General features: G+C 44.1%; 1 protein-coding gene across 1 annotated transcript in view; it reads left to right on the forward strand.

Annotated features, from left to right (window-relative positions):
- Nucleotides 1-14860, forward strand: part of arhgef10 (Rho guanine nucleotide exchange factor (GEF) 10) — a 40088-nt gene that overhangs the window by 8853 nt on the left and 16375 nt on the right. The window contains exons 3-20 of the mRNA XM_083907492.1: nucleotides 1532-1894; nucleotides 3003-3347; nucleotides 4209-4245; nucleotides 4354-4442; nucleotides 4771-4827; nucleotides 5458-5654; nucleotides 6093-6209; nucleotides 7312-7423; nucleotides 7519-7631; nucleotides 7735-7812; nucleotides 7889-8068; nucleotides 8596-8712; nucleotides 8812-8904; nucleotides 9424-9594; nucleotides 10175-10320; nucleotides 10607-10791; nucleotides 13906-14021; nucleotides 14547-14674. Of these exons, the coding sequence (XP_083763618.1) occupies nucleotides 1532-1894; nucleotides 3003-3347; nucleotides 4209-4245; nucleotides 4354-4442; nucleotides 4771-4827; nucleotides 5458-5654; nucleotides 6093-6209; nucleotides 7312-7423; nucleotides 7519-7631; nucleotides 7735-7812; nucleotides 7889-8068; nucleotides 8596-8712; nucleotides 8812-8904; nucleotides 9424-9594; nucleotides 10175-10320; nucleotides 10607-10791; nucleotides 13906-14021; nucleotides 14547-14674 (2644 nt within the window). The remainder of the gene's footprint in view (nucleotides 1-1531; nucleotides 1895-3002; nucleotides 3348-4208; nucleotides 4246-4353; nucleotides 4443-4770; nucleotides 4828-5457; nucleotides 5655-6092; nucleotides 6210-7311; nucleotides 7424-7518; nucleotides 7632-7734; nucleotides 7813-7888; nucleotides 8069-8595; nucleotides 8713-8811; nucleotides 8905-9423; nucleotides 9595-10174; nucleotides 10321-10606; nucleotides 10792-13905; nucleotides 14022-14546; nucleotides 14675-14860) is intronic.

The following is a 14860-nucleotide window of genomic DNA, read 5'->3' on the forward strand; positions in this document are numbered from 1 at the left end:
GTGTGTGCAGATGGACACGGGGTCACGGTGTCGACCTGAAGCATTAGTCACAGACCGTTTTCCTCACACACTGACTACAGAGTAAAAGAACTACCTGTCAGAGCCTGAGGGACTTTTACTCGTGATTTAGAGCAGCCTGCTTTGTTTTGAGGAACTTCAAAGTGTTGGGGGGGTTTTGCTTAAGGGAATATCTTTCACACAAATGTACTTTCTACAGCGTCAACTAAACTTTAATGTACTTAAGATAGGAAGAAAGTTGCAAATTAAACAGAGTAGGATGTGTCTGAGTGAATGTGAGAGTTTACACAGTGACTTGGTTTGTGATTTAAACATTAGCAGGGGGTCAGAAGAGGTTAAAAGTGCCGAAACCCGGGATTGAACCAGGGACCTTCAGATCTTCAGTCTGACGCTCTCCCAACTGAGCTATTTCGGCTGGTGGAGCAATGAGGACCATGTCGCTGAGTCATAGGGGAAATTAACCCATTCAGACTTGGAATTTTTCTGTTTTCTTTGAGAAAATACTCAGGATATGAGAGTAAGAGTTTGGACAAAGCCAGTACAATAAAGCTGGGGTCTCATAATGAAAGTGCATGCAAAGAATTCATGGTATGCTTCTGAGGAAAAGTGTGGTAATGAAAAGCGAGGTTCTCAAAGGGTTAAAGAAGCCTCCCTTAATGCTTGCTCCTTATCAGGAAATCGGCAACACATAGGAAGACTGTGAGGGTTGGATAGTGGTTTCTTTTTCCTCAGACTTTCTGGTTTATTGGTCTGTGAAACCTATTAAAATGATTCGCCAGCATTTTCCTCAGCAGTGAGTGTAGCTGACTTAAAGCTGAAAGGCTTAATCTTTACACATTGAGCTCTTATTAATGCCAAACACTTGAAAACCAGCTGATGAAAGTTTATCCAGTGCTTTTCCTTATTGAGATTATTGGCTGTCGGAGCTGCAAGTCTGTTTGCAGTTTGTCAGATCAGAAATAATACTCAAAACTCTTTTTCGTTTTCTGAGGGGAGTGCCGGCTCTCTTTCCTGCCGGCCTAATTACAGTGTGAAAACTGGAAGTTCATTGGTTGCTCCCTTCCTGTCATCTGCCAAGTGAACGTAAAGCCTCCGAGTACTTGCTAACACTAAACAGTATCTTGCAGGACAGGAGCTCGACGACATATTGTTTTTGTTCTGGGGCTGAATCCTCAACGTTAACGTTTCTGTAAGAAAAACACACTGCAGAAGCACAACCCCACCCTTAATTATAAGTCTACATAGAGTACGCCGCAGTCTTTTAACTTTCACAGCCAAAGAACCAGAGCAGCCACCCACAGCGTATATTTTAACAGTCGCTAAAGTAGTCGTTGAGTAAAATAATATGATTATCAACTTCAACCATGCCTAAATTTGAAGTGTGGTTTGATTACCCTGCTTTCAACACACATTTTCTGTCTAATTTAACAATGTTCCATAATTTCACACACAGGTTCTTTGCATGTAGTTTGCTTGACTTAATCCAGCATCTGAATCCTGTCTCTGTTTCCAGTGTTGGCAGACGGCGTCGCTTTTGCGGATGAAGACGAGGGGGAGGCCTTCGACTTTGACGACAGCGACGATGACGCCCGTGAGGCAGACCACCCACCCCCTGCACCTCCAGCTCCTCCAGTCCCAATCGACAATGTGGAGACCAGTGTCCCTGATGGCCATGTCCCCTTACCCGACCCCCCACCAGTGCCTTCCCCCACATTCGACACAGCCCCACTATCAACAACACTTAAAACAAACGGAACGACAGCCGAAGGAGAGGGGACATCTGCTGCTGACGGAGCTGTTGACACAGAGTCAGATTTACCACTACCTCCACCTCCTCTCCTTAATGAAGACACAGAGACAGATCCTGGAGCAACAGGTTTGTGTATATGAGTATCTGGACACAGGGCTACCTGTTAATAATTCCATGAATATTTGTTTTCTGTCTGTGGTTTGAAAAATTCCCCCCTCATTCTCTTGTCAGGATTTGTGTACATTATCTGACTTTAATGCAGCGTCTTCAGCGCGGGCCAGAGTCGGGCTGTTAAGTGGGGGAAGTATGTCTTTCTCCAGACACCTTGTATCTCTGGCTGCCTGGTGCTGGAGGTTGTCTGGTTTCTATCACAGAAAGTTGTGACAGCAGCAGCAGCGGCAGCAGGCGGGGACAGGAGTGGTTTCACTGTTTCAATCACTAATGCCACTACGACTATGTTTTCCAACTTAAGGCCACAGTATACTCCTGCGTAAAGTGCTCTACGTGGGTCGCCGGAGAGCCTCTCCGTCATTTCGGGCCGCACTAAATATTTTTTAAGTGTCCGTCACTCCGTCAAGGGACAACGGAGACGGCAAGGGCTGCGATTGGTCCTCAGGACATGCCGAGGTGACGCTGCTCTGTGTCGGGCCCTGTGTGCACCGAGCGTCCACAGAGGCGGAGCTGATCACCGCCGACAACGTTGCTGCCAAACTATAAATACGTCGCTTACATCTTAATACACACACCACGTGTTTAGACTAGAAATGGCAAATTTCTCGCTCAAATTATCTTAAAACTGCGTTCCGGACGCCATTGCTCACTGTCGCCAAAAGCACAACAACCTTGCGCAGCGACCCCTACTGATCGGGCGGGAAATTGCACTGTGTATCCGGCACCACAGAGAACTATAAAGGCGCGAGGGGTCTCCGTGGTGACGCAGTCAGATATCGCATTACGCAGCCGGAGAAGTATACTGTGGCCTTTATGCCCTAAACTCAGCAGACTGTAAAAATACATGACGGCTCTCCATCTTTTCACTCTGTGATGCCAAAATACCCTCAGATGCAGGAAATGCCATGATTTCAAATCCAAACACGATTGATCAGGAAGTAAATCTATGGCATCACATGTCAATCGTACCATCTCATTTTGTTTTATGGCATCAAATGCCAACACTACAAACAGGAAATCAGAGGGGCTGCATTTGAATATTTCTAACATAATCTTTCAACAGGCATTGAAGACCAGGTTCCGTCCATCGATGACCCTCTCCTTCCCCAGACCGTCCCTAGGACGTGCTCTCAAGGCAAAGTCAACCCCTACTCTGTAATTGACATCACGCCTCTCCAGCTGCAGCCGGTCGATCCGCACCACGGAGCCTCGTCTTCCACCTCTTCACCAGCGGAGCCCAAAGAAGGAGAGGACGAGGCCCAGGTGATCCGTACCAGTCCTGTCGGCGTCACCTCGGGATACTCTGTCCCCGTGCCTTGCGGATATGCCACCCCTTCCGGTGTTCCACTCATCACACCGGCTTACACTACGCCCGTCATCATTCGACACCTCTCCATGGACGAGGACGGTAAGGCAGAGCCCGCAGACTTCACGGATTATTCTGAATTATGTTTGAGTTATGATGTGTTAAAAGTTCTGTGCTGATCCCAGTTGTCCTGTGACCTTGGTTCTAACCATAAACAACAATATCCCTGATCTGAATTTAGCCAGGGCCTCTTCTTCCTGTCATGCCTCACCTCTCATTTCCTGTCATTGCTCTACTTTCTTTTTTTATATATAACTCATTCCCACAGGTCTCTAAGCTCTTTTTTCTCTTTGTAAATTCTGTGCTTCCAGGAAAATTCTCCTCATTTTTCACAGGCTATGACACGCGAACGCCACTCGAGCTGCTTCGACGTTGCCTCCTTTTTTGTCTTTCACTTGTTTTTCCTCTAAAGCTTTTGCCACGAGGAAGTAGAGTCTAAATTTAGCCATCCCCCAAAAGATCTGTGTTGGCTGTGGAAGGACTTTCTGCCCCCCCCACCCCCCCCTAAAACACTGCAGTGGAAGTGTCCAAGCCTGTGGCCTGGCACTGTGAAGAGTCTGATTACACAGTCATTATCTCACCAAGGTCACACTGAGAGAGGGTTTTCGTGTGAAAAATGGACAGAATTGTTTACATTCACTTTCTTACTGTATATGATAGGCTTTTACTTTAGTCACCGCCATGTCATCACGACAAAAGTGGCATTGTGTCTCGTTCAAAGTTATGTGCGTTTTTTACTTCATAAATGCACATTTTTTAAAGAAAAATGTTGGAAGCATGAAATCTTCAGTGACATCTGGTGGTGGTGCGTGAAACAATGAATTCTTAAAGCTTTTATGCAGAAGATGAAGTGACACTGATTTCTTGTCTTCACTATTCACAACATTATTTTTCCCCCTTCAGTCACTGTGGTTGCGACTGGGAACACGTCCGTTGACAGGTATGAGACACCCTCAACATGGCTTCATATATCAATACATTAAAATTTTATTTAATATAGACTTATTTTTTTGTATATGTTCAATGTTTGTTTCCACATTTTTTTTAGTGTTTTTAGTGACGAGAATCCACCCATCAGAGAAGAGGATGTTTTGGCCAAATGGGCATCAGATCCTGCCAACACTGCATGGATGGAAAGTAAGATTTGACTTCCAAAATTGTGTGTGTGAGTGATATCCACTAAGAGAATACCGTCTCTTGCATGCTCGCTTCTGCACAGCCCTTCTCTTCCTTCAGTGTGCCGTTATTTCTTCTTGTCTTTTTAACGATGCTGAATTCCCAGACACTTCCTTCCCTGTTCTTTTGAGGAAGCGGGGACTTGTTGTGTGTGTGTGTGTGTGTGTGTGTGCCTGTCTTTTTAGGTCCCGCTCGCATTACATCCTGTTTGCACTGTGAACTGCCTTAAACTGAAATGATCAATGAAATCACGCATCGCCTCCGCTGTATGTTCGTTCGTCTCATTCAGATCCAGATGAGGTGATTTATGATGACGTACCCAGAGAGAACTCTGACTCCAACACAGGTTTGTGTTGTTTCTCATTCGTATGTCGCTTTTTTTTTTGTCTATCAGTGACTTTTACTTTCAATTCTCCTTTTCTTGCTGGCTCATTACAATACCATTCTTAATGCAATTTTGCAAATGATACGGCTCCTAATTTTGTCATTACATTGCATTACAAATACATGCATTTTAAGGCTATTTAGTGCAGTATATTATCGCTGCATGCAGATTCGATAAAACAATATAGTGTTTTCAGAAGGACGTAATTACACCAAAGCTGCAGTCTGCAACTCTTTTGTCGTGGATTTGAGCAGATATGATGTAATATTATATGTATGCTGTGCCCTTCATCTGTCAAGTAATACAATCAGTCCTGACTGAGGGAATGTTCGTGTCTATACATTGGGGCGGACGAGACGAGAAGCATTTATCCCACAAATACTGCAGAATGACCGCAGTAGAATTAACTTCTGTCACTTTTTGTGGACACTTCTCTGTGTTTTCATTCGTCCTCCATCACTTAATGTGTGCTAAAGAGCTAAACACAAATACTGAGAAACCCAGAGAGAGTTGTGTGGAGCTGATTGCCTCTTTTGACAGTGGTTTCAAGCTATGCACTGCACTGTTTCTAAATACATTTGCGTCGCACAGATCCAGATGAGATGATCTACGATGACGTGGAGCTCGGCGAGGAGGGCGGCGGCGGCGGCTGCAACAGCTCCCTCGACAACGGATGGAGCTCCAGCGAGTTCGAGAGCTACGACGACGCCAGCGACGGGGAGGGTCCCCCTGAGAACGGCCTGCCCCACGCCTTCATGAGGGGGAAACCGCCCCAGAAGAAGACGCATGTATGTGACAATTCCCATTTCTGTCTCTGGATGTCAACCAACTCCTGTGTCGGTATACTGTCCATCTGTGGGCGGGCGGATGACAACAGTGGATAAAGAATTAAAAAAAAAAGAGAATTTGTCATATTTGCCACTGTAGCACCACAGCCATTCATAGAGAAAGGTGAAAACTCTCTTTAGCATTGTTTTATTCTGGCTTTTATTTTGATAAATGTGTGGCACACATTGAAAAATACTTAACAAAAGAAATACTGTACATCAGATCATGTGATGGCATGTCCTCTGCAAATGTTTACCTAGTTAATTATTACCCATTTGTGTGGGTTATTCAACAGGAAGTGTTTGTTGGACAGCAGCGTAGCAACAAGCTCTAAGCTGCTACCTGATGATTCCAAATCCACAATAATAACCAGTAATGCTTGCTTTGCTTCTGTTTAGCTCTCTCAAGATCTGACTCGCTTGAAAGAACACTATGAGAAAAAGATGAAAGATCTAATGGCAAATACAGTGGGAACGGTAGAGCTGCAGCAGCTAAAACAGAAACACGAGCAGAAGGTAAACCACCTGAGGCTCATCTCACCTCACCTCACCTGCCTGCCTGTGCGACGGCAAAGTAGTCCCAACCTCATAACCATAACTCTCAGTCTAGCTAACCAGTCTGGTGTTTTTGACACTTCATTTCACAGTCCCTTCATGTTCCTGATGTGAATGACTTGAGGTGGTGGTTGTGGTGGTGATGGTGGTGTTGGTACTGGTGATGGATTTGCATCCGATTCATTTGCCCCCCCCCGTCATCTGCATCGATCTGTCTCATTATATCGTTATGCTCCTGAAGTTTCTGAAGTTTATTTACCTGACTATTATTTACCCAGTACCTACATTTGAGATTTCAGGAAACAGAGCCAGGACATTCTGTTTTATTAGAACTACTGATTTGAGTAAAAGTAAAAACATGTAGTTTTACTGTTTCAAGATTACGGAAGAGGATTAGGGCCACACAGGACAAAAAATATTCTGACTTTATTCTCAGAATTCTGACTTTAAACTCAGAATTTCTGATTTTAAAACTCAGAATTCTGGCTTTAACCTCCCCGAATTCTGACTTTAAACTCAGAATTCTTATTTTAAAACTCAGAATTCTTATTTATTCTGAGAACTCTGATTTTATTCTGAGAATTCTGACATGAAACCCAGAATTCTGACTTTAAATTCAACATTTCAGACTTAGAATACTGAGAATAAAGTCAGATTTCTGAGTATAAAGTCAGAAATTCTGAGTTTTAAAGTCAGAATTCTCAGAATAAAGTCAGAATTCTGAGTTTAAAGTCAGAAATTCTGAGTTTCAGACTTTATTCTCAGTATTCTGACTTGAAGTCAGAACTCAAATATGTTTTTCCTGTGTGGCCCTAACTCTCTTCTGTACAAAATAGTTTATTAATGTATTTTAAAAACTATATTTATCTTATGTCCCAGTAACTGCCATCGTCTGATCAGCTCTGTAAACCATTCACTGTGCAGTATATTCATCCCTGCTTTTACACCGTGTCTGTCCTGCTCAGCTTAGTCAATGTGAACTAAACTTCACCCTTGACGCTGAAAGCTTTGTGTTATTTTTTATTTTCCATGTATGTAATTGTGTGTTTCGTCTTATCCGAAGATGCAAAAGCTGGTAAAGGCAGCGAAGGAGGGCACCAAGGACGGGCTTGAGAAAACCAAAGCTGCGGTGAAAAAGGGACGCTCTTTCATCAAAACCAAGTCATTCTGTCATGGTGTGTAATCCGTAGACGATCCTGTTTATTTGTGAGGGATTCCTGTGGTTTATTCAAGGCTAAGGTCCACTCTCGCCTCCTTAATCCGTTCACAGAGAGGAAATCAGCCTGTTTTGAAGATGAGGAGGCTGAACTCTTCATTGAAGTGGATTGTTTTAACGTTGAGCCAGTGTTGTGTGTCGCACCAGCTGGTCTCTCACAGCAGCAGGTAATGAACCCTATCCTTATTTACTCAGCTCTCTGCCATGTGAGCTTGGTTTTTTAAGGGAAAATGCACTAAACAGCAACATGTGTGTTTTTTCCCTCTGCAGCTGGTGAGAAGATGCATACTGGGATCTATTTTGGAGAGCGAGAAGAACTATCTGGATGCACTGAAGAGGATATTAGAGGTATGGAGCCGCAGCTGCAGCTAACGCCAGATTGTGAAGTATTTGTCCTTACAGTTCCCGTTGTCTGCTTCGCCAGCAATACGAAAAGCCCCTGTCCCAGCTCGAGCCGAGGCTGCTCAGCGACAGGAAGCTGAAGATGACTTTCTACCGCGTGCGCGAGATCCTGCAGTGCCACTCGCTGTTCCAGATCGCCCTGGCGTGCCGCGTGGCCGAGTGGGAGAGCCTGGAGATGATCGGGGATGTCTTTGTTGCATCGGTAAGCTGGGGGCTGTCATTTTAAGGCCTATTTAAAGGCACTGCACCACTTTTATATTAACGGAGGATTCGCTGCATTAGCTCTGGTATCTGTGAGTTCAGCTGTTTCCAGACAGAAGAAATAACAGGAGAAATAACCTCTTGGCATGACAACAAAAGGGCAGCGAGGCCCCTAATGAGAACCAATTTTAGTTTGTTTACTGCCCTCTCTTCACCTCACACTTCCCACTCCATCATAAAAATACAATTCTCGCGCACATGGAACTTATTTATATTCCCTGTCTATGTACAATAAAATATAATAAGATTTTTACAACTTTAACTATAATCATTTTTCTAGTGCTGTTTATTTGGCTCGTCATCCAACATCTGTGTTCATTATATAACGTGATTGTTGAGATGTAGAAAGAATAACGTCAGTGGCACATTTTTAATCGCAAAACACAAATGGCTTGTATTACGGCTGCAGAAGCTATGATATAATATTCATCTGCATGTAATTAGCATTTTCATGTATTTACTCCTCAGTTTTCAAAGTCAATGGTGCTGGACGCCTACAGTGAGTATGTGAACAACTTCAGCAACGCCATGGCAGTCGTGAGGAAGACGTGCGCCTCCAAACCTGCCTTCTTGGAGTTCCTCAAGGTTGGACAGTGCACATACATTTTATATATTTATTCAGATTTCTTAATGTCAGTTCTTTCTCCCCGACTGCTCTGCAATAACCCGTACGCTCATGTGCAGCATCGCCAGGAAACGAGCAGCGACAGAATGACCTTATATGGCCTGATGATGAAACCCATCCAAAGGTTCCCACAGTTCATTCTGCTTCTTCAGGTACAGTGGACTTTTTAGATTTTTATGAGCTCCTTTACAGTCAGTGTAATGTGAAGAAGACGGTGTAGTACGTGTATTCGCCAGCAGAGGGCGAGCTATACACATAAGTGATGGTGTGAAGTGTTTACTTCATGAGGAATTAATGCTACGAATGGAAATCTCTCTGATTCCTGCTTTCATTTGCCCTGTGTCTTTTAACAAAACAGCTAACACTTTGATTTGTTCTCTTTTTAAGAATATATGTATAACAGTGTCTTATTGGCCTTACGTTTATTTATTTAACCTTTATTCATCCAGGGAACCCCTTTTAGTTTGGAATTACAGTCTAAATTGAAACAGGAGACAGTAAAACAACTGTAGTTTTCTATTTTAAAGGACTTTCAATGTGTTATAGCATCTGTATTTGTCATCAGGCTGCAAATTGTATGAATACAGAAGAACTATTGACTGGAAAAAAACACTTTCTTTTATTCAACAAGTGACTTAATAATGTGTAACTCGTCTTTCCATCCTCACCAGGACATGCTGAAGAACACACCAGTGGGCCACGCTGACCGTCTGCCCCTCCAGATGGCCCTGACCGAACTGGAGACGCTGGCGGAGAAGCTCAACGAGAAGAAGAGGGAAGCCGACCAGCGCTGTGAGATCCGTCACATCTCGAAGGCCATGAACGAGCGCTACCTCAACAAGGTCTGCTTGTGATCTCGACGTTCGATCGTTTTTAGCATGTGCTGCGGCATTTTCTCTCTGTCCCAGTGTGGGCGGCCATCAGGTCACATTTTCTACCAATGTCTTCTCCTGCGCGCCATATTTTTAGCCCAGCGCTGAGCACGACATGTGCACACAACGCACACGGCTTTCACTGAGGTATAATTATTTGCCACCCACACTGGCATCTGCGTGGAGCCGTGTTTACAGGATACCCCCACATTGGGCAGAGGAGGTTTGTTCCTCATAGCATTTAATTGGTCAGAGTCACTGTTGAAAGCCATGGATTATATGTTATCCAGAATGGGTGGTTTCACAGTAGCAAGTGACGGGGAAACAAGGGGGATGGAAAAGCAAGATTGCACTATTTCCTTGATACGCAGAATATTTATTTTTTTTCGTTTTTTTACTGGTGAGGTTTCAGCTTTAACAAACTGAAATGTTAAAAGTCACTTTGGACTTGATGGAAGGTGGCCTCCAAGTCCAGTTGCTTCCAACTCAATGGCTATATATCAACACAGATACACTGACATTGCATCACTCTGACATGCTTATCCCCTAGCTTCTGAGCAACGGCAGTCGCTACCTGATTCGCTCGGACGACATGGTGGAGACGGTCTACAACGAACGCGGTGAAATGATCAAAACCAAGGAGCGCCGCCTCTTCCTGCTCAACGATGTGCTCATGTGTGCCACGCCCAACATCCGGTAAGAGTCACCGTCATCTCGCTCTTGTTATTAGATGCAATATCCTGTAATCATTTTGCCATTTTGTGCTTTTTATATACCTTTTTCCGACATACAGCTAGGATCTCTGTTACTGTATGTTACCGTGTCCGAGTTCTGATTCCCCAGCTGTTCAGCTTTTGTCCTTTAATTGAAAAATGCTTGGTGGACACCACATACTGAATTTGGTTTTAGAGTTAACTCTAAACTCGGATTATCCGTGCATAACAAGATGCTAACACCATGGTCTCCTTTTGCGCCCTTCCAGGTGTCAGGACGGCACCGGGAGCGTCAGTGGAAACGCTCCGCTCGACCAGAAGTTCCTTCTCAAGTGGAGCGTCCCTCTGAGCTTCGTGGAGGTGCTGGAGTTCGGGTCCAGTGAGGAGATGGCCGACAGCAGCCGCTACTCTGCGCCTCATTCTGGGGAGAAGGTGGTCATCAACGCTAAACCGAGTATGTATGAGATGTCAGTCTGTCTGTTTGACAAAAGGCCTGCTACGAGTGAAGATAGTTAAGCAGCTGAGGTCTGATCCGTGTAGATCTTATAGATTTGAGTTAGCTGCCAGTGCTTTTCTGGTTAATGTTCTCTTCGCTAACGTAAGGAAACTGTGTCACATTGAACAATTAGATCCATAGATTTGCACCATTTTGCAATGTGCTAATGTGCCATGAGCTATCGTGCTTCCCACTTTATATAAATACACAGAATAACTGATAGTTGCAGATATTTCTAAAATTGCGTAAGTCCTGCTCAGACCATCCAGCCATCGCGATGTTGTATTTCTTTCCTCCTGCAGTCTGCTGGCTGCCAAGTCCAATGATTTCAGTCTTTCCACTGGGTTCTCCTCTGTCACAAACAGCTGCTCAGCCACTTAGAAAAAAGTTCACATCAGACAAACAAGAAGCCGAACCAGAGCGTATGATTTTGTGGTCCCAGCACTGCAGATTTTATTCTGGGACCTAGATTTTTTCTGTGTGTGTGTGTGTGTGGTTGTGCCGAGGTATCTGGAGTGCACATAGCTGTGCTGGTGACTCCTTTAATACTCTCATTCTCCCTGGTTTGTCAAAGGTTATGTGTGTATTCAAGCTGAGGTCAAAGGACCAACTCTCTCAGTGGCCATTGGTTGCCACATCCATTCTCACCTACTTTTTCTTTCTTTCTCAATATGTATCTATCTTCATATCCTGCTCCCTTTACTTTCATTTATGCCACATTTGATGTGTTTTTGCTCCCCCCCCACCCTCATCTTTGCAAATCCACCACCTCGGATGCTTCACATATGTAACAGATGGCACATACAGGCCTGTGAAACATCTGCTCTGGCTAAAGCCTTTCCTAGGGCTTCCAGGTTCACTGCCTTTTAGAGGTGATGCGATGATACAAGTGCATATGCAGCAGGAAAGAGCAGTTTATTGTATTAGATGTTCTAGAATTGTTTTTATTAAATGACATGGACCAACTCCAAGTGCTTCAAAAAGAGCTGTTAATTCCCTTGAACTGAATTGTTGTGTTAGTCAGCAATAATAGACGTTCACATGGTTCCGTTGCTCTATTTTCTCAGCTTGTGTGTGTGTGTGTGTGTGTGCATACAAATGTGTCCTTTGTCCAAGAACCTTTTAACAAGTCCAAAACAATTGTTTGTGTTCAGCCGAAAATATCTCCGCGATCAGCTTGTGCGTAGGCTGAATGAAAAGACTCTTCAGCATATGATGTCACCTCTTTCACTTTCTGGTTAGTTCATCTCTGCTCGATGTAGCGTAGCAAACAGACCACCGTGCATTTGACTGAGCACGATGTGAAGTCGCCGTTTTTTTTCCCGCCGCTCTAACAGTATACACAGTATAATTTGTAGATATCGTGCCGGTTCTGTGTGTCGTTGGCCTGCTTCTGAAGATGCTCCTAGGGCCTGTTTTTGTGAGGGAAAAACCCTTGGCATTTGGCACCATCACAAAAGAGCCATTCATGAAGTTGGATGTGACTTGAAAAAGGGGGGTAACACAGTCTGTGGGAATAGTCAATCTAGCGCTGGTACAGTGTGATGCCTCACTGTTTTGTCATTGTTTCTGCAATTACACAGCGGTAATAAACAGAAAAATGTACATTATATACACTCACAAGTAAACTCTTTTGATTGATTTGATTTACAGGTTTTAATACATCTACAAGTCTTAACACAGCACTGTATTCTGCGTCAGTTCACTGTACCGCTGTATCTGTGTTTGCTCATAATATGACACATCAAGCGTGGAGGCTTAACTCAGCGTTTCTGCCCTGACCTGAATTCCATCCCGCTTTGACTCACCCAGATTAGTTGAGATGTCACTTTCAATCGTATTGACCATTTAGGAAAAAATAAACGCAGATGCATCGTTGAGTGGCTGCGATATGATCCACTAACATTAGGGTAATTTACCATTTCCATCCCATCCGTTCAACAACTTTACTTTGACCGCTGTGTGGTGAATGTGCTGAGCCAACAGAGGGTTTCTCAATCTGCGAGCAGAGCTCCCTGTTTACAAACTTGACAGGGAGGCATTTCAGTCTCAATCTCTACAGAGACCGACCACCTACAAATACGTTACTGGGGTAAAGTTTCCCCCCCTGAATGCCCCCGTCAGCGAGACCTTCAAGAGAGGACCGGGCTTGGGTTGCCATGGTTTTGGAACGGCCAGACTTAGACTTAGTGACCATTGTATGAAAAGAAGAGGTGGAGGAGGAGGAGGAGATGGAAGGGAAGGCAGAGTAGAAGGGCAGAAGCAAACACAGCAGAAGGTGCCAAAGCCTCTTTGAGTACTCTGTATATACATACTCTCAATAGTCAATACAGAGAAGAGGATGCACATGCTTGGATATCAACATTTCAGTCAGTATTCACAGTCAGAATAAACGTTGGCTTAATCATCATTGTGGGGACTCATTTTGTCATATTTAAAAGTTACACATTCACGAGTCCTATACTTGTTAATTGGGGTTTTTGTTGTAATCGAATGACCTCAGTAATTTGACGGTTGGCAGCTGCAACCAACTGACCAGCCAGCCTGTATTCTGTGCTTTCTCTGCATCATTATCTTCCTCGCTTTACATGTGTGCGTGTGTGTGTGTGGAAGAGAAAAAGAGAGAGACTCATGTCCTGGCAGAATTCTGACGAGCCTGACTAAGTGTTCTGAATTGCGGTGTGTTTCTTCGTGCACGCACAAAGCGAGCCATTGTTTCCCGCCCTTTTAGCGACAAAACAACACAGCTGAGATCACTGAACTGTTCAACGTTGGCTCACGAGATTTATGACCGTGAACGAGGCAAAGACCATTACTGACATGATATAGTGCGTACTGTACAGCAGGTACACAAGAGGATGGTATAGTACGACATGCGGTCTCTAAAAGCCAGGGTTTAAAAAATAGCTGTGGTTGATGTGGTTATTGATTTACAGTTTCATCGACTGTTTTTTGCTCATTATTGTGTGTGAGGACTGGTGGAAGCATCAGCTCTCTATTATAACACTTGTCTTTCATATAGGTCGTATAAGTAATCATTTTATGTGTGTGTGTGTGTGTGTTTCTGTGTAGACAAATTGTACATGGGCCCGGGTCAGTTGTACCAAGATCTGCAGAACCTCATCCACGACCTCAGCCTGGTCAAGCAGATCTCCAGCATGATCAGCAGCCTCAAAGGAAACTACCAGGTATGGTACAACTGCTCTTTGGAGTCATTATACACAAAAAGAACCAGTTTAAGAAGAAACAAACAACTTTTTTTTTACTCCAAAACAATTCATACAGACATCCATTGTTTTACTCCTAACATGTCTCTGAGGGCAGGGCAGCTCTTTTTAAGCTGTGGTGTTTAAAAACATGGGTAATTTGAAGTCTCCTAAAATCTTGAATGTCATGTCATGTGGCCACACACACACACACACACACACAGAAACACACACACACTTGCCTGCCTGAACTGCTGTGTTGGATGTTTTGTTTGCAGAGCACAGCAAGAGTGTTTGAGAGTGTGTTTTTTTTGTGCTGCGTTGGTCACTCTGTCAGGGAACACAAGACTCGACAATCAAGCGTCTCCCTCGCCTTCCTTCCTGCTTACTACAGCTTAAAACGCAGCGCTGCTTACAGTATCATCATCTCATGTGGTTTTCATTTTATTGTCAATTGAATCCCTTTCCTCTCTCTCTGTTTTCTCCATCACTCTCCGATGTCCTCAGAATGTGAACCCCACAGTGGCCCAGGACTGGGTTTCAGGTCTTCAGAGGCTGATCCTGAAGAAGGAGGAAGAAATCAGGGCGGCAGACCGGTGTCGGATCCAGCTCCAGCTGCCTGGCAAACAAGACAAGTCTGTATTTTTTGTTTTTTTAACACACATTTACTACCTCTTATACGGCATTAACACAGTTTCTCGTCTTAGTCCTTGCCCCAACCCTCTTTTTGTTTGTCCAAGGTTTGTCTTTATTCCATTTTACCCTGCTTCCTCCTCCCATCCTCTCAGAATCCACACTCAAACTCTACCCAGCGCTGCAGC

This window comes from Microchirus variegatus, assembly GCF_963457635.1.
Source record: "Microchirus variegatus genome assembly, chromosome: 21".
Taxonomy (NCBI): domain Eukaryota; kingdom Metazoa; phylum Chordata; class Actinopteri; order Pleuronectiformes; family Soleidae; genus Microchirus; species Microchirus variegatus.